This window comes from Myotis brandtii, unplaced genomic scaffold (assembly GCF_000412655.1).
Source record: "Myotis brandtii unplaced genomic scaffold, ASM41265v1 scaffold1735, whole genome shotgun sequence".
NCBI lineage: Eukaryota > Metazoa > Chordata > Mammalia > Chiroptera > Vespertilionidae > Myotis > Myotis brandtii.
In genome coordinates this window covers 37,541-60,963 of record NW_005356411.1, presented here as the reverse complement: position 1 = coordinate 60,963, position 23,423 = coordinate 37,541, and the positions used below count along the sequence as shown (strand labels likewise).

At 45.8% G+C, this 23,423-nt stretch overlaps 1 protein-coding gene across 1 annotated transcript in view; it reads left to right on the top strand.

Annotated features, from left to right (window-relative positions):
* The first annotated feature begins 603 nt into the window (after positions 1-603).
* LOC102263182 (mucin-16-like) overlaps positions 604-23,423 on the top strand; it is a 36,533-nt gene continuing 13,713 nt past the window's right edge. Inside the window, exons 1-26 of the mRNA XM_005863166.2 lie at positions 604-737; positions 1,040-1,075; positions 1,335-1,400; positions 3,197-3,318; positions 3,657-3,724; positions 6,001-6,173; positions 6,514-6,549; positions 6,776-6,841; positions 7,841-7,965; positions 8,169-8,236; positions 10,528-10,700; positions 10,825-10,860; positions 11,356-11,480; positions 11,741-11,808; positions 12,472-12,644; positions 12,751-12,786; positions 13,657-13,692; positions 14,012-14,071; positions 15,253-15,380; positions 15,472-15,539; positions 15,988-16,160; positions 16,652-16,687; positions 19,931-20,055; positions 20,151-20,218; positions 21,874-22,046; positions 23,386-23,421. Of these exons, the coding sequence (XP_005863228.2) occupies positions 692-737; positions 1,040-1,075; positions 1,335-1,400; positions 3,197-3,318; positions 3,657-3,724; positions 6,001-6,173; positions 6,514-6,549; positions 6,776-6,841; positions 7,841-7,965; positions 8,169-8,236; positions 10,528-10,700; positions 10,825-10,860; positions 11,356-11,480; positions 11,741-11,808; positions 12,472-12,644; positions 12,751-12,786; positions 13,657-13,692; positions 14,012-14,071; positions 15,253-15,380; positions 15,472-15,539; positions 15,988-16,160; positions 16,652-16,687; positions 19,931-20,055; positions 20,151-20,218; positions 21,874-22,046; positions 23,386-23,421 (2,320 nt within the window). The 5' untranslated portion in view covers positions 604-691. The remainder of the gene's footprint in view (positions 738-1,039; positions 1,076-1,334; positions 1,401-3,196; positions 3,319-3,656; positions 3,725-6,000; positions 6,174-6,513; positions 6,550-6,775; positions 6,842-7,840; positions 7,966-8,168; positions 8,237-10,527; positions 10,701-10,824; positions 10,861-11,355; positions 11,481-11,740; positions 11,809-12,471; positions 12,645-12,750; positions 12,787-13,656; positions 13,693-14,011; positions 14,072-15,252; positions 15,381-15,471; positions 15,540-15,987; positions 16,161-16,651; positions 16,688-19,930; positions 20,056-20,150; positions 20,219-21,873; positions 22,047-23,385; positions 23,422-23,423) is intronic.

Sequence of the window (23,423 nt, the reverse complement as noted above, 5' to 3'; positions counted from 1 at the left end):
AGGTCAGACTCAGCTGAAGGGAGCCTTCCCTGCCCAGGGATGGCTGGGGGTTGCGGTGGACACAGTCCCCTAAAAGGCCTAAAAAGGGCATCTGGACATTCCAAGACTGTGGTGGAAATGGGTCAACACTGCTATAATATCTAATATACATTATCAAAATCATAATCTGTATTAGTGTATATATGTATATACATTACATACTAGGTATATATATAACAGGCATAATGTATAATTTACAATAATAAAATATAAGTAAACATCATTATATATGTTAAACATGGTTATTTATGTTATATATAACATATACTATAATGGGTGTAATAAAAATTGTGGGGCTCTGTCACACACCTATTGCTTTCACAGGCTTCTCTCCCAGGCCTTCAAGAGGCTTGGAGCCCCGTGGTTTCCTAGTTATTCCTTTATGGAGATTATCTTCCTGAAGGCAGCAGATTCCTTGTTAACTAGAGTTTCCCAAGTTGCTGTCTTAGAGGCTGGCAAAAAGAGGGAGGGAAGGATGAATGGTGGAGAGAGAGTTGGACCAACAATGTGGAGGTTCTCACCCAGCTCTGAGAAGGAGGGGACAGCCACCAGAGTGGATGTCATCTGCACTCATCGCCCTGACCCTGACGGTCCTGGACTAGACAGAGAGCAGCTGTACTGGGAGCTGAGACAGCTGACCCATGGCATCAGCATGCTGAGACCCTACACGCTGGACAGGGACAGTCTCTATGTCAATGGTGAGCAGCTGCAATATGATCTCTTCCTCTTTACTAGTAGCCTCTGCCCTCTGACTTGAGATCACACTTCCTGAATGGCCTCTAGGGCCTTAGCCAAGTGCACTGAATGATTTGGACTCATGGTTTCTTCTTCATCTTAGACTGACTTCACCCTCAGGGTCTTCTTTCCTGATGTGAGGGTGCTGTTGGAGGACCCCGAACAGCCTCTACTCCATGAAACCCCCTCCTTTTCACTGACCCATATTTGGTCCCCCACCTCTCCCTGAACCCTTACCCACTAGCCTCCCTTGCTCTTGCTACAGGTTTCACCCATCAGAGCTCCACACTCATCACCAGCAGTGAGTATACAACTGGTGTCCCAAGGCCCCCAACACCAGGCAGGGATGGAGCTGAGCCCTCCTCATGCCCACGTATGTCCTTTCCAGGAGGGAGGAGTTCCTGGGAGGGCACACATTACTTACTGTCCCCTCTTCCCCAGCTCTAGAGGGAATCCCAGCTTAAGCCCCACATGCAGTAAGCCCAATAAATAATGCCTCCTGCTGGTGTTTCTGCCATGTGAGTGCCTTTCTGCTTTCACTGACAAGGGCTTTTCTGCAGCTCCTAGGACATCCACAGTTGAGCAAGAGAACTTTGGGACTCCACCTTCATTCTCCAGCCCCACAGGTAAGTACCAGTTATTGGCACATCTGTTAGAGAGTGCTTGATGATTGTAAACATCTCTGACATTATTCACTCAAAGATGGAAAGTCATAGTAAATCTAGTAATAATTAGTCAACAAACTTTATTGAGCACCTACACTATGCTGGAGTGGGAATACAGCAGGGAATATGAAATTTTAAAAAATCTCTGCCTTATAGATTTCATATTCTTTTGATATAAGAATATATATTATGCCCTAACTGATTTGGCTCAGTGGATAGAGCATCGGCCTGCGGACTGAAAGGTCCTAGGTTCGATTCTGGTCAGGGCATGTACCTTGGTTACAGGCACATTTCCAGGAGGAGGTGTGCAGGAGGCAGCTGATCGATGTTTCTCTCTCATCGATGTTTGTAATTCTCTATCCCTCTCCCTTACTCTCTGTAAAAAAAAAAAAAAGAATATATATTATTATGATGATAGTGATGGTGATTATAATAATGACTAGAGGTCCATTGCAGGAAGATTCCTGCAAGCATAGGGCTTCCTCAGGCCTATTCCTGCAAGAATAGGGCTTCCTGAGGCCAGAGCGAAGCCTTGCTCCCTCCCATCTACTCTGCCTGGCTTCCTCCCATCTCCGCTACTGTCCCGCCCAGCCACCCTGGGTCGCACATGGGAGGGCCAGATGGCGCAGGCCAGGCGGCGGATGGCGCTGTCCTGCCCTGCTTGCAGTATGCAAGTTAACGGCCATCTTTTTTGGGTTAATTTGCATACTCTTCTGATTGGCTGATGGGTGTAGCGAAGGTACAGTCAATTAGCATCTTTGTCTTTTATTAGTGTAGATGGTGATGGTAGTGGTGGTGATGATAATGATGAAATGGTGGTAATGATAATAACGGTGATGGTGACAATGATGTTGGTGATAGTGACAATAATGGTGATGGTGATGATAAAGATGGTGACAGTGATGATCAAAAGATAACAGATAATATCTGACATTACTGAGTATTGAATATGAACAAAGTGATATGTTCAGAATCTAGTATTATTTAATATCCTTTTAACAACTTTCTATCATTATAGGCAAGAAAGGCATGGGAACCTTTTATTTATCACTCTAAATCCTGTTGCTTAGTTTTAAAAGTAAATATATTATACACTCTTGTGTGTAATATGAATTTGAACATTGTTTATTTCTGTTGACTTCAGTATTAAGTAAACCTGCTGTATTGAGCAACTGTGTCTTCCTCCTTTGTGCTCCTTAGTATCCACTGTAGTGACTTGCTCATGGTAGGTCTATAGGAAATATGTGGCTCTCCCAGGAAACAAAGGAATGAAGTATGATGTATGGAAATCCTCCTTTCCTTCCCATTCTAAACTTTAATGACTGTCTGATTCTACCCAGTACAAATGTATGGCATCTGTGTCAGCACTCCTCACTCCCTCATCCATGGCAGACATTACTAAATGATAATAGCACCCATTCTTTCTGAGCTCAAGACAGCCTCAGAATCCTTACAACAAAACACCCCAGGAAGTTGCTACCATATCAGTTGGAGTTGTCTTGGGATTCTAGGATGAAATTCAAGGAAATTAAGTCCCTATCAGTGGTTCTCAACTTTCTGGCCCTTTAAATACAGTTCCTCATGTTGTGACCCAACCATAAAATTATTTTCGTTGCAGTCATGGGCACCCCCTCCCTTTTATGTCCAAGCTGATGGGGTCCCCGGAGCAGGCAGGGGTTGTGTTCCATGACCCTTTTCCCCACATCTGGTCCAACGCTGACTTAGAACATGGCTTCTCCTTCCCCTCTCCACTGCAGCTGCTGGCCCTGCCCTCATGTCCTTCACTCTCAACTTTACCATCACCAACCTGAACTACACAGAGGATATGCAGCCAGGCTCTGCGAAGTTCAACTCCACAGAGTCAATTCTACAATATCTGGTGAGAGCCCCCCGCTACCCACTTTTCTTTCTAATTTCCACTCCACCCCTCCTTGCTACAATTTCAGAGTATATAGAGGGCTAGGGAGGCAGGCAGTTCCATGTTCAAAACTTGGAACTGCCACAGACAAGTGATGTGACTTTGGAGTAGTGATTAGTCTTTGTGGTATTGTTTCCTCATCTGTGAAACTGAGACAGCAAATCATTTATCACAAAGGGTCCTTTTGAGAATTAAATGTGGTATGAGAAGATTAGGGAACTGTTGTGTGTTTTTTAAAAACATTGTGTTTTAAACGATGATTATTTTTATTTTTTATTCATCTACTCCTTCCTTCTCAGCTTGAGCCCTTGTTCACCAACAGCAGCATTGGCTCACTCTACACTGGCTGCAGACTGACTACACTAAGGTGAGACCTCATCTTTGTCTTGCCTTCATAGGTGGGGTAAGGTGTGGGCTGGTTGGGCTGGCCAGGGCCTTAGTAAGCTCAGTCTACCAGTGGTTCTCAACCTTCCTAATGCCGCAACCCTTTAATACAGTTCCTCATGTTGTGGTGATCCCCAACCATAAAATTATTTTCATTGCTACTTCATAACTGTAATTTTGCTACTGTTATGAATCGTAATGTAAATATCTGATATGCAGGATGTATTTTCAGGAGTCACAACCCACAGGTTGAGAACTGGTAGACTGAGCTATGGGAAGTGAGGTGCCTCGAGCACAAAATTTAAGGAGATGCTCACCTTCAGGTGCTAACCTTATGCTTGCACAACCCTGAGAGTTAGCATGTCCTTATATCTTGTATCTGGATGCCTTGCTTACCTCACCCTATTCCCAGCCCTAGTGCTAGTGCTGTGCCCTGCTCACTCTAGGCCAGTGGTCAGAAAACTCATTAGTCAACAGAGCCAAATAGCAACAGTACAACAATTGAAATTTCTTTTGAGGGCCAAATTTTTTAAACTTAAACTATATAGGTAGGTACATTGTTATTAACTTAATTAGGGTACTCCTACGCTGGCCTTTGCTAAAAACATCCTCAATCTGAGGAGTCGACCTCAGCGAACGTACCCCCACTTCTTCTAACGCCATTTCTTCAAAATAGACTCGCCCAGGCTGAAAACCAACTTCTGCGCATGGGCCACGAAGTTTCAATCGCACTGTACGTGCACGTCCACACGTGGTATTTTGTGGAAGAGCCAAACTTGGGGCCAAAGAGCCGCATGTGGCTCGCGAACCGTGGTTTGCCAACCACTGCTCTAGGCCATCCAATCAGACAGTCAGCTTTGCAAGATCTGAATGGGACAGACACAACTACAGTTTTAGTTAGAAGGATGTGGATAGGAAACAGCAGGGTGGCACTGGACATTTATGTTTTGCAAGAAAGCTCTTGGCAGTTGAAGGGTTATTATTTTGGCATTCCAGGTAACAGTCCATGTGCAAAGAAATGAAACCTCAATGAATAGGTGCTGGAGCCACCCTGGCTCAGATGTCCCATGGCCCAAAGGGAAATTAATCTATTGTTAACAGTTCTGCCCAGTTAACAGGGCCACCCCACTCTCCCAACCCAAACCTATAGCTTCCTGCTGGTTAAAAATGTCCATTTAATGTACTCCCAGAAAAGATGCAGGTCAAATCAGCACCAACAGGCAATGAAACTGACACCGCACCTTTGTCAAGTAGGAGACCAGAGCTAGAAGCAGCTTAGTTCCAGGTAGCTTCCATCCTGCTGAGGTACAAGGGACACTGCCTCCCCCCCACATCCCCCTGCCCCCTTTATGCTCTCTCCCTGCTAGTGCAATCTGCAGGGTCTCCCAGGTTATCCCTTCAGGCTAAGTTTTCCCAGCTGCCTCAGAGAGTTGGTAATGCAAGAGGCAGGTGGGCAGTGGTAGGAGTCTGCTATGCAGCGTCTCATGCTCAGATGCTCACATCTACAACTTGGCCTGGATCAGTTTTCCAAGAGCTGATGAGTCTTTTATTCAGAGCTACTCTCCATTTTCCTTAGGGAACTATGGGTGCTTTGTAAATATTTGTTTAATTAAACAATTAATTAATTATTAGCACTTCTAATATACTTGGCAGGGGGGCTGGGTATTTTATATCAAACATTTCTGAATCCCATGATGTTGCACCAAAGTGCTAACAGCACACTCCATGCTGCAAAGATGGGAGAACTGAGTCAGAGAGGCCATGTGGATTATTCAACAAGTGACAGCACTAAGGTTGAATTGATGGGTGTCTGATTCTAAAACATCCACTCTAGCCCTAGATGGTAGTTCAGTGGTTAGAACTTTGGCCCTCAAACTGAAGGATCCCAGGTTCGATTCAAGTCAAGAGCACATACCGCTGTTGCATGTTCAATCCCTGGCCCCAATTGAGGTATGTGTGAGAGGCAACCAATCAATGTGTCTCTCTCTCATCAGTGGTTTTCTCTCTCTGTCTCTCCCCCTCCCTTCCACTTTCTCTAAAAATCAATGGGAAAAAATGTCCTTGGGTGAGGATTAAAATAAAATAAAGTCAATCCCCACTCTGGTACTTTGTGGCTCAAAGATGCCCCTTGTCTTGTGAGTGCTCATGCCTAGACCAGGAGAGCAGATAAGCAGGCATCCACATACAAGGGGGCTGAGGAAAGATGTCCTGCCAAGATGTCTCAGTCCTGTTTCCATATCTATGTCCTTCTCTCCCCAGGCCTGAAAAGGGTGAAACAGCCACTGGAGTTGATGCCATTTGTACCTACCATCCTGACCCTGCAGTCCCCGTGCTGGATAGGGAGCAGCTCTACTGGGAGCTGAGCCACCAGACCCATGGTGTCACCAGGCTTGATCCCTACATCCTAGATAGGGATCATCTCTATGTCAACGGTGAGCCTCTGGTGGTAAAAATGTCCTATGTAGCACCAGTTGGATTCTTTCGTTGCTGCTCTGAGCTCTGACCAGAGGATACACTTATGTCTGCTTCTAGATTTCTCTCTCCTCACTCTTCCACTCCTTGTGAGGTCCCTGTTCTCCACCATATGTGTATACGCCACACACAGAGAGTGATGGGAAGTCACAGAAAGCTTATAGGAGGCACAAGTCACCGTCTGTAGGGGCACAGCCTCTTGATGGCATCTACTCTTCTCTTACACCTGTGGTCCAACCCCTTTACCCCTTTCTTAATAACCTTTGAAAACATCCCATCTCACTCTTACCCATTCTGCAGGTTACACCAGACCAGTCTTGACATCCATCCCCAGTGGTAAGTGTCCAAACCTTAGAAGGCCCTATGACCCCACAGTGATTGGTGGGTGTAGCTGGTTCCTCCTCCCTATGGCTAAGGCCTCAGTGTGTGAAAGGAAGCCTTAGAGTCCTTATTATGGCCACCCCCTCCCAATTTCAACTCAGTTTGGGCATCAAGGCCAAATTGTCTCTGGCATCTCCAAGGTGAAACTGCATTATTCTTATTTCTGATGCTTCTACCTCAGTGTCTATGACTTCTACACCCTCCTTGAGAAACTCATTGGCTCCAATCTCCTTCTTAAGTTCTACAGGTAAGAGCGTTCTCTCTATGTCTACTGCTTTCTAAGCTGCATGCCTCTGTGCTTAACAATGAGAAGTCAAGACAGTATACATGGGCAGATCAAGGCAAGGGGACAGTGTGAGAAGGATAAAATCTAGAGCCTGAGCTTCTGCCCTAAAATAGCTGTGTGGCCTTGGGGAAGTGCCTTAATCTTTCTGACACTCATTTTCATCTCTTTCAGTTGGGGGGCGGAGGGAGGGGGTGGGAGGTAAGTAACAGGATGTGCCTCCGAGGTTTGTGTGAGGATTACATGAGATACCAGACAGAAAGTGCTAACACAGGGTATAATGGAGCATAGAGTAAGCCTTTACCAAACATCAGCTGTTATTGCTGTTATTTTTGTTGTCATTATTATTATTACTAGAGGCCCAGTGCATGAAATTCGTGCACAGGGTGGGGGGCCCTCAGCCAGGTCTGCATCCTCTCCAATCTGGGACATCCCTCTCACAATCTGGGTCCGCTGGCTCCTAACCGCTCGCCTGCCTGCCTGATTGTTCCTACCCACTCTGCCTCCCTGCCTGATCCCCCCTAACCGCCTCTGCCTACATGCCTGATAGCCTCTAACCACCTCTGCCCCCAGCCTGATCACCCCCAATTGCCCTCCCCTGCTGGCCTAGTCGCCCCTAACTGCCCTCCCCTGCTGGTCTGGTCGTGCCTAACTGCTCTCCCCTGCCTGCCTGATCACCCCTAACCGCCTCTGCCTCGCCCCCCACCACTGTGGCTTTGTCCAGAAGGACGTCTGGGTGGATGTCCAGAAGACATCCAGTCTAATTAGCATATTACCCTTTTATTAGTATAGATTACTATTATTAATGTTCAAAATAAAGCTTTCCTATTCTGGGGAGAAACAGTCTGAGCTTTTGCAGCAGATGTGAATACCAGACTGATTCCACCCCTCTGCCCCTGACCCCTAAATTTAGTACAGGCAGTGATTCAGGGTGTGATATCTTCCCTCTCAACTTTACTGCAGTCTCTGTCCTTGCCCTGGTGCCATTCACCCTTAACTTCACCATAACAAACCTGCACTACATGAAGGACATGCAACAACCGAGCTCAGTAAAGTTCAACAAAATAGAAAAGATCCTGCAGCAACTGGTAAGGCTCCTCCTGCCCACCTCATTCCTACACTGCCCACTGATGGCCACCATGCCCACTGCTATCAGTCCCCCACCTCTCCTATGCTTCATTCATCTCTTCCTGCCTTCCAACTGATGCCAGCCCTGCTCATCTCATCCCAGCCCTGCCCCTGCCCTTCCCTTATCAGTCCTTCTACTCACCTCTTTCTCCTCCCTCAACAGCTCAGACCCTTGTTTAAGAACACCAGTATCAGCCTCCTCTATTCCAGCTGTCGACTCACCTTGCTCAGGTAAGACCACCAGAGATGTCCCAGTGAGGCACAGTGGAGATTTTATCCACAGTCCTCTAGGGCTGGGTCCTCCCTTTTATCTCAGCCTTTTCCAGCTCCCCACCTGAAACAGCCACTATCCCTCCAGTTCTGGCCCCTGGTCCCTGTCCTGGACCTTTCCATCCTCGAGAGTCTCTAATCTCACACGCAATATTTAATAGGAGCAAAACAAAACATAATAACCTGAAAGTATGCACCAAATTCTTTTATAAGGATGCATCCCTGATCCTTCACAAAGAATAAACCCACAGCCTACCATTCCCCCAACCCACACTGCATATGTTCATTTTTTATTTGAATTCATTGGGGTGACATGGGTTAATAACCAAACTTATATAAATTTCAAGGGTGTAATTCTGTAATACTCATGTATATTGCATTGTTTGCTCACCAGCCAAAGTTTAGTCCTCTTCCATCACTATATATTTGACCCCTTTACCCTCTTCAAGCTCCCCTCAACCTCTCCTGTTGTCTGCATCTATGACTTTGTTGGTTTTGTTAGTTCATTTGTTGCTTTCTGTTTTCTATCCCACATATGAGTGAAATCATAAGCTTCTTATTTTTTCTATTTGATTTATTTCACTTAGCATGATACTTTCAATATCCATTCATGCTGTCATCAAATCTGTACATTTTATCCTTTCTTGTGGCTGAGTAGCATTCCATGGCATATAGCTACCACATATTTTTTACCTAATCACCCATCGAAGGATATTTAGGTTATTTCCATGTCTTGGCTTCGTGAATAATGCTGCAATTAACATAGGGGTGCACATATATTTTTAAATAAATGTTTTCAAAAAATTTCAAGTAGATATCTAGAAGACAGGTTCCTGAATCATGTGTTAACTCTATGCTTAATTTTTGGAGGAAAGTCCATACTGTTTTCCATAGTGGCTATACCAGTTTACATTCCTACCTACAGTGAATGAGGGTTCCTTTTTCTCCACATCCTGTCCAATACTTGTTATTTCTTGTCTTGTTGATAATAGCCATTCTAACAGGGGTAAAATGGTATCCTATTCTAGTTTTGATTTGCATTTTCTTTATAGCTAGTGAAGTTGAGATCTTTTCATATGTGTGTAAATGGCCATTTGTATGTCTTCTTGGGAAAAGTGTCTGTTCAGGTCCTCTGCCCATTTTTTAATTGGATTGTTTGTTCTTTGTTGTTGAGTTGTATGAATTGTTTATATGTTTTGGATATTAGCCCCTTATCAGAGGTATTGTTTGCAAATATCTTCTCTCATTTTTGCCTTTTTGTTTTGTTGATGGTTTCTTTTGCTGTGCAGAAGCTTTTTAGTTTGATGCAGTCCCATTCATTTATTTTTACTTTTACTTCCCTTGATTTTGGGAACAAGGTCACAGAAGCTTCTCTGAGACCAAAATTCATAAGTTTAGTACCTATGTTTTTTTTTATTTATTTTATTGTTACCAGTCTTATTTTAGGCCTGTGATCCATTTTGATTTAATTTTTGTGTATGGTGTCCAATAACAATCTAATTTCATCCTTTGGCATGTGGCTTTCCAATTTTCCCAACATTATTTAGTAAAGAGGCTTTTTTTTTTCTCCATTATATGTTTTTGATTCTTTGCAGTAAATTAGTTGCCCATATATGTGTGAGTTTATTTCTGGTCTGTCAATTCTGTTCCATTTGTATGTGTGTCGGTTTTTCTGCCAAAACCATATTGTTTTGATTATTGTAACTCTGTAGTATAATTTGAAGTGAGAGAGTATGCTACTTCTGACCTTGTTCTTCTTTTCTCAGGATTGCTTTGGCTATGCAGGTTTTTTTATGTGTGGTTCCATACAAAATTGATGAATTATTTGTTATACTTCTCTGAAAAGTGCCATTGGGATTTTGATGGGGATTGCATTAAACCTGTATATTGCTTTAAGTAATATGGCTATTTTAATGATGTTGAGTCTTCTAATTCATGATTGTCTTTTTGTCTTCCTCAATTTTTTTAACAAAATGTCTTGTAGTTTTCAGTGTATAGGTCCTTCACATTTTTTGTTCAGTTTATTCCAAGGTATTTTACTCTTTTTGTTGTAATTGCAAATGGAATTGGTGGTGGGGGGGTTTATTTATTTTTTCTGAAATTTTATTGTTATTCTATAGGATTGCAGTAGATTTTTGTACATCAATTTCATATTCTGAAACTTTGTTGTATTTGTTGTTCTAATCACTTTTTTGGTGGATTCTTGCAGATGGATCCTCATTGTCTCTGCCTCTGTGTCCCTACCTCCATAGGCCTGAAAGAGATGGAGCAGCCACCAGTGTGGACACAGCTTGCAACTACCGTCCTGACCCTGCAGGCCCCGGGCTGGACAGAAAGCAGCTGTACAGGGAGCTGACCCAGCTGACCCAAGGTGTCACCAAGTTGGGTCCCTACACCCTGGACCAGGACAGTCTCTATGTCAATGGTGAGCAGTGGCCACCTTTCCCTTGTGTATTGCTGAGCCCTCATTCTCCCCTGCAAGCCTTTTTTATTCCTTCCCTACACACAGCACCTTCTGCCTCTCTTGCTCTCTCTCTCTCTCTCTGCAGGTTACACACACCAGACTTCAGAAACCACTCCCCATGGTGAGTACTGATGAGTAGCCTTTAGAAGCCCCTCTACCCTACCAGGAAAGGAAGTGACAGACCCCTGCCCACATCTCCAGCTCTCAGGGAGGGGAAGGGTCGGGGGACACAGGCTGGGGAGCCATTGTAATACCACACAGCTGTGAATCACTTTTGTGTTGTCACCTGAACACAGAGAAATGGCCACTAAATGTTGGTTGGGTGGATGGATGGAGGAAAACAAGTTAGCAACTGATTTGAAATAAATAATAAGTTTAGATGTAAATCGTCTTCAAAGCTGAGTAAGCTTCCAAATTGTTCCCTCCTTCACCTGCTGCATGTGATGGTCTAACCTCAACACTGTTGATTCTGGAATCAGGCCACAAGGACCATCAGCCCTCACTGTGTCTCCAGTGAGATGGCCAGTGGTCTTAGGATCATGGCCTCAGGCCCTGCCCACTACACCCACCCCAGGCCTGACTCAGTGTGGGCTCTGCTCTCCCTCCCCTGTTGCAGCCACAGGACCACCCCTGGTGCCTTTTACCCTCAACTTCACCATCACTAACCTGCACTACACAGATGACATGTGGCCTCCAGGCTCCTTGAAATTCAATACCACCGAGAAGTCCCTGCAGCCCCTGGTGAGAGCCCTGCCCATCGTGCTAGATCTGCCCACCTAACCTCTGCCAAGGACACTGATGCCAGCCCCACCCACTGTACCCTCTCCTGCTTGTTGAAACCATCTACCTAAACTCCCTCTTGCCCACTGATGACAACCCCTCCCACTCCTGCCCTGTCCATCAGTGCTAGCCCTGCCCACGTCACTCCTGTCCAACTATGGATGACCATCTTGCCCCTCCCTCTCCACCCATCAATTTATTTCCTTTGTCCTCACCCACAGCTCAAGGTCTTGTTCAAGAATACCAGTGTGGGCACCCTCTACTCAGGCTGCAGGCTGACCCGCCTCAGGTAAGACCTTGAATAGCCAGCCAGAGCAGCCTCGGGTGCTTCTAGATCTGAAGAGTTTGTTCTGCTTCTTCCTGCCCTCCCTGTCTGTGTTTTGAGAAGTGGAATTCAGGAGGTGTTTGCTCCAGGACCAGTGCTTCTTCTGACTGTATCTCCTCCCACCAACTGTCCCAGATTCTGCAGAGCTCATCAGCAGGATTGGATCCCTAGTCTGGTCATCCTTCTGAGTTTCCTCTTCCCTCCCTTTGACCAGTGAGGGCATTTCCTTTAGGTTTTCAATTCTGTTTCCAGCATTTTTCTCAAGACAAATGTGTCTTCCACTTGCTTTAATCCCAAATTCCATCTCTACGCATGTCTCTTATATGAGCTTTCCTGTCCCCAGGCCTTAAGGATACAGGTTTCTGCATTTCAATTTAATCATAATTTTCTCACCCACTGACAGTTTCTGCCTTGTAATTTAATAATTTTTCTACCCACTGACTCTGCTCACAGTGTGAGGATGGCCTGAGTCAGTGAGCTCAAAGAATCTAAGTCAGACTTCTCACCTCTCTACCGCCTCCTCATTTCCTATGGCTCATTCCTGTCCTGCCCCCAGAACTGTCAAGACCCCTCCCTAGGAATTCAGTTCATTTATTGTCACACACCCCCGTCATCCACCCTTTCCAGGCCCAAGAAGAAAGGGACAGCCACTGGAGTGGACATTGTCTGCACACACCGCCCTGACCCCGTGGTCCCCGGACTGGACAGGGAGCGGTTGTACTGGGAGCTGAGCCTGCTGACGGGTGGTTTCGCCCACTTGGACCCCTACACCCTAGACCAGGACAGTTTCTACATCAACGGTGAGGGGGGGGGCCATCTTTTTTGCATCTCAGCTTGTTTTAAATCCTCTCCATTGCCCTTTTCCCTAATCCCTCCCCTTCTTACCCTGTTTCTGCACATTCGCAGGTTACACCTACCAAACCCAGACCACCACCCCTAGCAGTGAGTATTCTGAGGTTCAGAAGTCTCTACAGCCCTGTAATTCCCAGACCTTAGTAAATAAAGAGTCCAGGAGTCCACTGCCTCCATGCCCCACCCCCACCTCACCTCCAGCCTGGGGAAAATGGGGACCAGTACCCACAGAGTCTAGAAGTGGCCACCTTCTCCCTAGCATCTCCAGAGTGATAATGTTCCCACTCAAGTACTGGGGATGCTTTCTCCCCAGTTTCTGTGATGCAGGTATCTACATCAATGCTGAGGGGCTGTGTTGGAGCTGGGTCTCCTCCTTCCCACTGAGTGGGCTCTATGGCAACAAGCTTCCAAGTTCAGACTCTCATTGGGGCCTCACATTTCAGAGGGATTTGAGCAAGGCTTTTGCCTCTCTGGGAAGGGAAGGGTGAATTTTGTGTCTTCCAGGTGAGTACTTTGTCTTCCTTTTAATGTATCCCAGCTGTGAGTCCAGCTGCCATCTCTCCAGTGGCCCATTTAACTTTTTATTTTCTATTTTTTATTGATTACAGAGAGGAAACTTTGTCTTCCTTTTAATGTATCCCAGCTGTGAGTCCACTGCCATCTCTCCAGTGGCCAATTTAACATTTATTTTCTATTTTTTATTGATTTCAGAGAGGAAGGGGGAGGGAAAGAGAGACAGAAACATCCATGAGAGAGAATCATTGATCAGCTGCCTCCAACACGCCTCACACTGGGGATCGAGCCTGCAGCCGGGGCATGTGCCAGACCAGGAATCTAACCGTGACCTCCTGGTTCATAGGTTGACACTCAGCCACTGAACCACGCTGGCCAGGCCAATTTGCTTTCCTGTGGAAGATGTCTTCCTTCCCCCTTCCTCACCATCTTCCCCTCTCTTTACAGGTTACACCCATTTGGCATCAGCCACCACCCCCAATAGTGAGTATTTCAGATTTCTGTGTACCTGTGACCACTGCCCTGTCCCTAAAAATAAGCTACTCAACCAGCCAACTCTTTCCTCCTGTTACCACCCCTGCCTGTGAGGATGGGAAGGAGTCCAGAGGTCATGCATAGGAATGTGGTTAAACTAGGGGTGTGAGGAGTCACCCTTCCTCCCTACTCCCCATACAACTGACCCCAGGATAAATGATGCATAGAGAGAGGTGCACATTTTTATAACTAGAACCACCACTAATGCCACCATTCCCTTAAGATTACAGTACACTTTAGATTTTATTCCTGGTTTTTTTCCCCTCAGTTCCTGTGACATCCATACCCTTCATTTCTCTGGCTCCATCCCCCTCCAGCAGGCTCACAGGTAGGCACCAAATCCTCTCTGCAAAATCACTCATACTAGATCACTTCTCTCATTGCTCACTCCCCTTCTAGTGATAATAGATCGCTCTTCTTGTTGTTCACTCATTCATTTATGTGGATTTCAGGCACCACCTAGCTATTCAGGGTCCAGCTGCTTAGAATCCAGATCCTGAGTCCAGCCCACATCACACAGCTGCTACTGACCTTTGGTCCACCCACCTCCTAGATACCATCCAGCCCCTTGGTCTCTGACCCTAAAGTCATCATCTTTTCCCAAACTTACTCTTTCTCCTCATCACCAAAGGCAGGCTCCAGACTTGACCTACTCTGTCGCTCACCTCCTGCCTCAATCCATCACCAGATCATCTCCTCTCCTGACGGAATATCTTATGATTCCTTCTTTTCTCTGCCTCTGCATCACTTGGCCTTTATTCAGGCCACCTGCATTTTTTTGCTAGGGCAGTTGTAGATGCCTCCAGTCTAGCCTGCTACAGTCCACACAGCAGCTGTATCCTCCCTCCCGATGTTCACATAATTCCTGTCTGTTGAGAATCTTTGGATGACCACCTGCTCTGTAAATCACATCCAAACCCCTGAGCTGCATAGACACTGCCTCCCCTTCCTGGGCTCAGAGACTCCCTCCAATTTCATGTCTAGACTCCCCAAAGGCCACAGTGAAAGGACTTCAAGTTCCTTAAGTGCAACTGCTCTGCCCTCCTGTCGGGCCTTGTTCCTTCTGCTTGAGCACTTTTTCCACTTGCTCAGCTCCTGTCACCTAACTCTAACTTGAGCTTTTGGTGAGACCAGAAATGATGTTTTCTCTGGGAGGCTTTCCCCAGTCGTTGATGGTGTGTCTGTCTTTGAATGGCACATCTTCTGGCTTCCCTGCATCATAATGCTCTGGTCCCTCTCCTGGCCACAACATTAGGAGACTATGCCCTATTCATCTTTGATCCACAGAGTCCAGCACAGAGCCTCTCACACAGTAGGGCTCAATAGATGCTCACTGAATAAATGAGTGGAGGTTCCCGATGTCTTAGTAATTCCATAACATTCTCTCTTTCAGCTCCTGCAGCCTGTGGCTGTACTTAGTCCACTGCTGGTGCCCCCTGGTTATAGCCCCAGGCACCCTTGGTGTTTACTGTGATCCCAGCTGAACATATTTCTCTTCCTCCCCCACAGTGGCCACTGCCCCCACCCTGGTGTTCTTCACCCTGAACTTCACCATCACCGACCTGCTCTACACGGAGGACATGGGACACCCAGCTTCCTTGAAGTTCAATTCCACTGAGAGGGTCCTACTGCACCACGTGAGGGCTCTTCAACGACCAGCGTCAGCCCCACCTCATGCCGGCCCACAGTCCTCAGCCCTTCTGCTCACCACCTCCTTTTCCCTTCCAGTTGCGGCTCTTGCTTGGTAAGACCAGTGTCGGCCCCCTCTTCTCACACTGCAGACTGGCTTCACTCAGGTGAGACCCCCAGATAGAGTGACTTATCAGGCCAAGTGGACCCTCATAATACCAGCCAACAGAGCTCAATTCTTGGACATGTCCCTGGCACTGCTGGCCTTCAGCACCCTCCATGATACCTCCATGCTTCTTTGTGCCCAGAGGTAGTGAGAATGCTCAAGGCTTACAAATGAAGCATTGTGTTTATAGTTCATGTAATTCAGAGAACATTTTGTTCTCATTGAAGGTTTTCCTATTAGAGAACTACTGCATCCTGTCTGCAAATTCTAATTAAAATGTTTTCTGTGCCTAATTGTGAAATGTCAGATGAGACATTTAAGAGAGTCCCAACAAGGCTTCAAAGCTACCCCTTCAGCATTTGCTCAGCCTACTCCCTTACACTTTCCTCTTTCCACACCCAAAAGGACCCCCTTCCATATCCCACATCCCCATGTCCTTCCTTCTCCAGGGTTGAGAAACATGGAGCAGCCACCGGTGTGGACATTGTTTGCACCCAGCACTCTAACCATGGGGGCCCCAGGCTGGACAGAGAGCAGCTGTATTGGGAGCTGAGCCATGAGACCCATGGTGTCACCCGGCTGGGTTCCTTCACCCTGGACAGGAACAGCCTTCACGTCAATGGTGAGGAGTTAGCTACAACCATGATCTCTCCAAGTTGGGGTTTGTGTTGCCTCCATTTCTCTAAAGCAGAGGTCCTCAAACTATGGCCCGTGGGCCACATGCGGCCCGCCGAAAACATTTATCCCGCCCGCCGGGTGTTTTTGCCGCCGCTGCCTGTCCTGCTTAGCAGCCGACTCGTCCTGGGCCCGCAGTGCACATGTGTGGAATGTCTGAGGGACAGTGAACTGGCCTCCTGTTTAAAAAGTTTGAAGACCTCTGCTCTAAAGCAATAAATCATCCATCCTTTCTTCCTTTTGGTCTGGGTTCAGTCTTCCTTGTGATGAAGTAATCACTGGGTCTAGCCACCTTCAATCTCATTGCTCGGTTTCCTCCTCCTTGAATATTTTCCCACTGCCTTTCACCTCTACTTTTATCACACAAAAAAATCCCTTTCCCTTAATCTTTATGTTCATCCCAAAACTCACTCAGTTCCTCTCGCCTTCTCTCTGCAGGTTACACCTTGCAAGTCACAACCATGACTCCCACCAGTGAGTATTCCTGGCCCCTATTTCCTGGGTTCCATTCCCACTTCAGTTTTGGAAAGCATTTGTTCTCCTTCACCTTCTGTCCTTGGTGAGAGAAACACCTGGAAGGGCCCCTATCACATCCCTTCTCTTTCTCCCGGGGTTCTGGTGGAGAATTCCAGCCCAGGGTGAGAAAATCTTAGACACTGACATGTTTTCCCATATCTGACCCTCACATGGTTTTCATTTTAATTTTTCTAAAACCTTACCCTGGGTTCTCTTTTCTTATCCTTTCATTTGTATCTTTGTTGTTATTAGAGTTTCTCAGCATCATTTTTAGTGATTTCCACTCACTACCTTCCAGGCACCATCTGTGTTGCATACTGTATTAGTCAGTTCTGGCCGCCATAACAAAATACTGGGTGGCTCAAGCAACAGAAATTATTTTCTCACAGTCCTGGAGGCTGCAAGTCCAAGATCAAATTGCAGGCAGGGGTGGTTTCCTCTGAGGCCTTTCTCCTTGGCTTGCAGATGGCTTCCCCCTTGCTGCCTTTTCACATGGTTGTCCCTCTGCACACACATCCCTAGTCTCTCTGTGTGTTCTAATCCCCTCTCCTTATAAGGACATCAGTCAGATTGGATGAGTGCCCCTCCACCAGTGGCCTCATTTTAACTTAATTACCTCTTTAAAGGACCCTATCCCAAATACAGTCACCTACAGGCAGTAGTTATTAGGGTTACAATATATGAATTTTGGGGGAGGACACAATTTATCCCAAAACATATACACTCTGTCCTTTAATTCTCACTACAACCGTGTGACTTAGCTCCATTTTACAGATGGCAAAGCTCAGGCTAAAAGAGGCTGCCAGCCCACACAGCAAATAAATAATAGAATCCAGAGTCCCTGTGGTTCCAAAACTTATGCTCTAACTCTCCATTATGGGTTAATTTATTTCAAAAGGCTTATTTTTGGTGCACACCTACTGTGTTTTAGTTTATGGGCCAAACTCCCTTTGCATCTGAAGCACTGCAATGAAAACATTGAAGGTTTTCAATAATTAATCACCCTTGCATTAGGGTGTGTTTTCTCAAACTGTACTTGGGTCCAACTACCCTCCTTTACTTTTTCCAAACCATGACAGGCCTCTGGGCTCCTGAGGTCCAATAACAACCATCCTTTCCTAAATCATATTAGGAAAAGTAAGTTAAAGTCAGCTCCATTGACTGTGTTTTGTTTATCACTATACAGTCCTGGGAATAGTTCCTGGAGCATTATAGGAACAAGTAAATGCACATGGAGGCAACACAAAATTGATGGATGAAAAGAAGGAAGAGGTGATGAATGGAGGAAGGGAAGGAGAGAAGATGGAAGAGCAGATGGAAGGGAGAAAAGATGAATAGAAGAGAAAAGAGTAAGGAGGGAGGAAAGATGTATAAAATAGATGGAAGGAAAGAAGAGGGATGGGAGGAATTAAAGATGGATGGATAGATGGAAGAAGGGGATAGGAGGATGGACAGAAGGATGCATAAAAGGATGTGTAAATGGGAAGAAGTAAGGAAGAGAAGCACTGAGGTAGGAAGGAACGATGGATGGAAGGATGGATGGGTGGATAGATAGATGATAGAGAAAGAAAGGAAAGGAAGAAGAAAAGATGGATGGATGAAAGTGAAAATGGAAGAAGGAAGGAAGCAAGGATCCATATATGGATGAAATGAAAGATGGATGGAAAGGTAGAAGGAAGTTTGGACAGAAGGAAGCTTAAAAGGAGTGATAACAGAGTAGAGGGAAGGAGGAAGGAGGGGAGGTAAGCTCCCTCCCCCCCGCAGAGTTTTGTCTTAAACACTGTGCTCCTGCATCACCTACCTATTCTAGAGTCAAGCCATGGGACCACTAGTCTTACCTGTATCATATGTTCATTTATTCTACTTCTATCGAGGTCTACACAGGTCATCCCAACTATTAAACATTATATCAGCTGCCTGTTGTCCTCTGAGCCAGAGCACAGCAGGGGTGGTCACAAGCAAGGTCTGGGGTCCAAACCAGATTTTCCCTCCCTTCAGCCATGTGACCTTGGGCAGATGACCATTTCTGTGCTTTGGTTTCCTACTTTATTTAACGTGGGTAATCCTAGAACCAGATTATATTTATCCATGTAAAAAGCTTTGACATAGTAAGGAGGTGTTTGCTTATTAATTTTATGTAATGAATCTTCATATAGTGTTTACTCTGTACCCAGCACTGTGCTTAAGCATATTACAAAAACTAACTTGTTTAAACCTTAAACTTTGAAGTAGGAACCATTATTATCTCATCTTACAGATGAGTAAATTGAGGTGCAGAGCCCTAGCTGGTTTGGCTCAGTGGATAGAGTGTCGTGTCGGCCTGCAGACTGAAGGGTCCCGGGTTTGATTCCAATCAAGGGCACATGCCTGGGTTGTGGGCTTGATCCCCAGCAGGGGGTAGGCAGGAGGCAGCTGATCAATGATTCTCTCTCATCATTGATGTTTCTATCTCTTTCTCCCTCTCCCTCACTGAAATCAATAAAAACATATTTTTGTAAAAAAAGTTGAGGTGCAGAGAGGTTGGTTATAGCTGCTAGGATTTTTAAACTTTTTAAATCGACGCATCGAAGGTTGACATACCTGGTTGTATTGGCAGGAGAGATAATAGATAGATAGATAGATAGATAGATAGATAGATAGATAGATAGATAGATAGATAGATAATAGGTAGATAGGTAACATAGGTATATAGAAATAGCAATGATAAATAGATGAGAGATTAGATCTATCTCCTGCACTTACAACCAGGTATGCCAATCTTCTGTGCAGTAGTTTAAGGAGCCAACAATTCTCATAGACATAAATATAGACTTAGATATCTATCTATCTATCAAAAGGAAGAAAGAAAGAGACTGAGGCACAGGGAGACAAAGATAGAGATGGGGAGCAGAAAGAATATGGATAAAAACACCAGGGGTCATTAGTTCCCCACCAGCGTGGCAAGTTGGAGACTTTTCTCCTGGGAAAGTAAAAAGCCACCTTGTTTCCTCAGAGCCCTCCACTCCTGCATCTGGGTAGAAATGTCTCATCTTGATGCCCCAAAGTCAGTAAGCCTGCTCCACTCACTGTTGGAGTTGTCTCCATTAACAAGTGACCCTCAGGCTAATCAGGAGAAGGACATGGGCCCCATGAATCCCTAGTCATAAGTAGACATTGGGCCCCCCAAACTCCCTGCAAGCCTTGGCTCTCCTCCCATCATAGCTGCGGAGGTCAGTGAGGAGCCTTTCACACTGAATTTCACCATCGACAACCTGCACTACACAGCGGACATGAGCCATCGGGGCTCCCACATGTTCAACATCACAGACATCCTCATGCAGCATCTGGTGAGAGACCTGCTTACCCCTCCCACCTCTCCATGACCCATCACAGGGATTGTTGCCCACCTTTGACCAATACTGGCTCTCTCCTTCCTCTCCAGATCAGCCCGTTGTTCAGGAACAGCAGCCTTGGTCCCCGATATGCAGGTTGCAAGGTCACCTCGCTAAGGTGAGAACACCCCCCTCCATAGCCCACCACCAAAGGACATGGGCTTCTCTCTGTGGGGCTGCCCGTGGTTGTGGCAGGCTATTCGGGGAAGGGGGGGTCTTTTCTGCATCCATTTAAAAAGTATCACATTATTAATTTTTTATATTGTGACAAAATACATATAGACACAAAATTATCCATTTAAACCATTTTAAGTGTACAATTCAGTGGCATCAATTACATGCACAATGGTGTGCACCCATCATCACTACCTAGTTTCAGAACTTTTCATCACCCCAAGCAGAAACTCTGTACCCATTGGGCAGTTATTCTCATGTCTCTGGATCAGTTTTTGTTCCGTTGGTGTTTATGAAGTACTTCTCAGTTGGTATTTTAATTAAACTGACATGATGGTACAGCACCTATGAGGCAGGTGGTAGGTACCACAGTGGCACTTCCTCTGCCCTCATCTAGTGGAGAAATCAGACAGGAATCAGGAGAGTGAGTATTGAAGTAAAGTGCTTGCAAATGCGATAAGGTGATGCAAAGCATAAATAAGTAGAGAGTTATGGGAAAGGAGTTTTACCCCAAGGACAGGGTAGTTTCTCTGTGGAGGTGACTTCTGAGCTGTGTCCCAGAAGGATTTGGTCATGAAAACTGTTCTAGGCATAGGGGACAGCCCATGAAAAGACCCTGTGGTAGAAATGAACTTGGCAAGTTCATTGAACAGCAAGGAGGCCAGTGTGGCTGGAGCAGAGAGAGAACAGGTTAGCGAGAGGGAGGAGATGAGATTTGAGATATCTACACCATGTAGAGCCTTGAAGGAAGTTGAACTTTTGTAATTTTGGTAAAATACACGTAACAAACTTACCATCTGAACCATTTTAAAGCATACAGTTTTGTAGTATGAAGTATATTCACATTGCTGTGAAACCAGTCTCCAGAACTTGCAAAACTTAAATTCTGTATCCACAAAACAACAACTTCCCATTTCTCTCTACCCCCAATCTTGGCACCCACCATTCTGCATTCTGTCTATATGAGTCTGACTACTCCGGATATGAATAGAATTATGCAGCCTTTGTCTTTTTGTGATGCTTATTCAATTACCGTAGGTCTTTAAGGTTCATCCATGTTGTAGCATGGCAGAATTGTCTTTCTTTTTAAGGCTGAATAATATTCCACTGCATGTATAGATCAGATTTTGTTTATTAATTCAGTAGGACTTTGGATTTTACATAGAACAGGCAATGTGCTAGGTGCTGGGTGTTCAACACGACAACAATGAATTACACTGTCCCATTCCCTGACCTCATGGAGGTCAACGACTGGAGGGAACAGGGACAACTAATACATGCTCGCATAGTGGATGAGCAGGGTTGCAATCACAGAAGAGGTTCCTGACCGCCTGGGAGGGTTCTCTGAGGAAGGGGAGGTGCGTAAGTTGACACCTGAAAGATGACCAGGAAATTGCCCAGGTAAGGAAAGAAGGGAAGAGACTTCCAGACAGAAGTCACTGGAAGTGCAAAGATCCCAAGATGAGAGAGTGTGGCCAGGTAGAGAAACTATAAAAGGTTCAAGAAGTCTGAAACACAGGACCTGGAGTGTGTAGTTACCACAGGTAGAGAGGTGCCAAGAGAACTGCATCCCCCAAAGGTGAACCTCTTCTTCCCCAGGTCTGTGAAGAATGGCGCCAAGACAGGGGTGGACTTGCTCTGCACCTACCGCCAGCCCTCCAGCGGCCCAGGTCTGCCTGCCAAGCAGCTGTTCCATGAGCTGATCTGGCAAACCCACGGCATCACGAAGCTGGGCTCCTACTCTCTGGATAAGGACAGCCTCTACCTCAATGGTTAGCAGTTCTCAGCCCATTCCACTGGGGCCACCCCCTAACTCCAGAGGATTCCCTTTTACCAGTTCTCTAGGGAAAAAGTTGAGACAAGCTCAGGTGTGAATCTCTACTCCACACTGATTCTTCTCCCTCACCCCACTAAACTGGTCCTTGATTAAACCTGTTTTACAGAAGAATAAACTGAGGCCTAGAAAGGTTAAATAATTTGCCCAAGTGGGTGTAGCTTGAGAGTTGTGGACCCAGGTCATAATCAGCATCTAATGCCAGTCTTTCAAGGGGATTCTTGGGGAAAGAAAATCGCACATCTATCTCCCCTCCCTGCTCTCTTCTCACCCTTGACTAAGGATAGACTTCTGTTCTGGGTGGGACCCTATACCAGGAAGGAGGGAAGGCACTCTGAGCATCTAGGAGGCCCAGGCTTCCGACACACTGGCCATCAGCCTATAATCCAAGAAGTGACAGCATTTAAGAGGGTGACATTCATCTGGTGTTCTGAGAGACAGAGCTTGGTCATAGTAGGATAATTGCAATGACTCAGCTTCCCTCCTCCATCTACAACCTGGAAATTATACTTGGCAACTAACACTTCCTTATCATCATGGCCCCATCAGGTGGTCAGGGAGACATTCTGGTCCTTTGTGACTCCCACTTTAGCAAGGAGGGAAATGGAGCTCAGAGGAAGGAGGGGACCTGCACACACGCACAGTAGGTTTATGGCCAGTCTGCATCTTGATGTTCTGAGTTCACATCTGTTGCCTTCACCTTGGCCATTACAGGGCCCACTTTTGGATTTCCCCCCTTTGGAAACTGCACAACCTATATGCTTCATTTTGTTCACTCACTCAGCATTTGCCAAGCATCTGCTGTAAGCCAGGCACCAGGGACAAAGACAGGCTACATGCACAACCTGACATCATGTAACCTCCAATGGGACAGAAACTGTTTTGTTCACTGTATGTTCCCCAAATGTAATGGAACTTGGCACATAGTAAGCCTGAACAACTATTCATTGGACGGAGGGATAGATGGAGAGAGAATGGAAGGGAAGATGGTGGAGTGTATGGATATGGAAGGGGGGGAATAAATGTATGAACATAAATGTGTATCTTTTGTTGGAGGTACGCTGGATAGGTGGATGGAGAAGGGTTGTTTTTAATGGAAAGATCAAGAAAGCCCTCATAGTGGATATGACATTTGCGTCTCATCTTAGAATATGCCTCGATGCTCACCTGGTACACATAGGGAAAGGAATCCAGGCAGGAGTCCCACATGACTCAAATGCATGGAATACCTGGGATTATTCTGCCACTTCCCTTATTTGTGACTTGTTCATTTCCAGGTTATAATGAACGTGGTCCAGATGAGCCTCCTACAAGT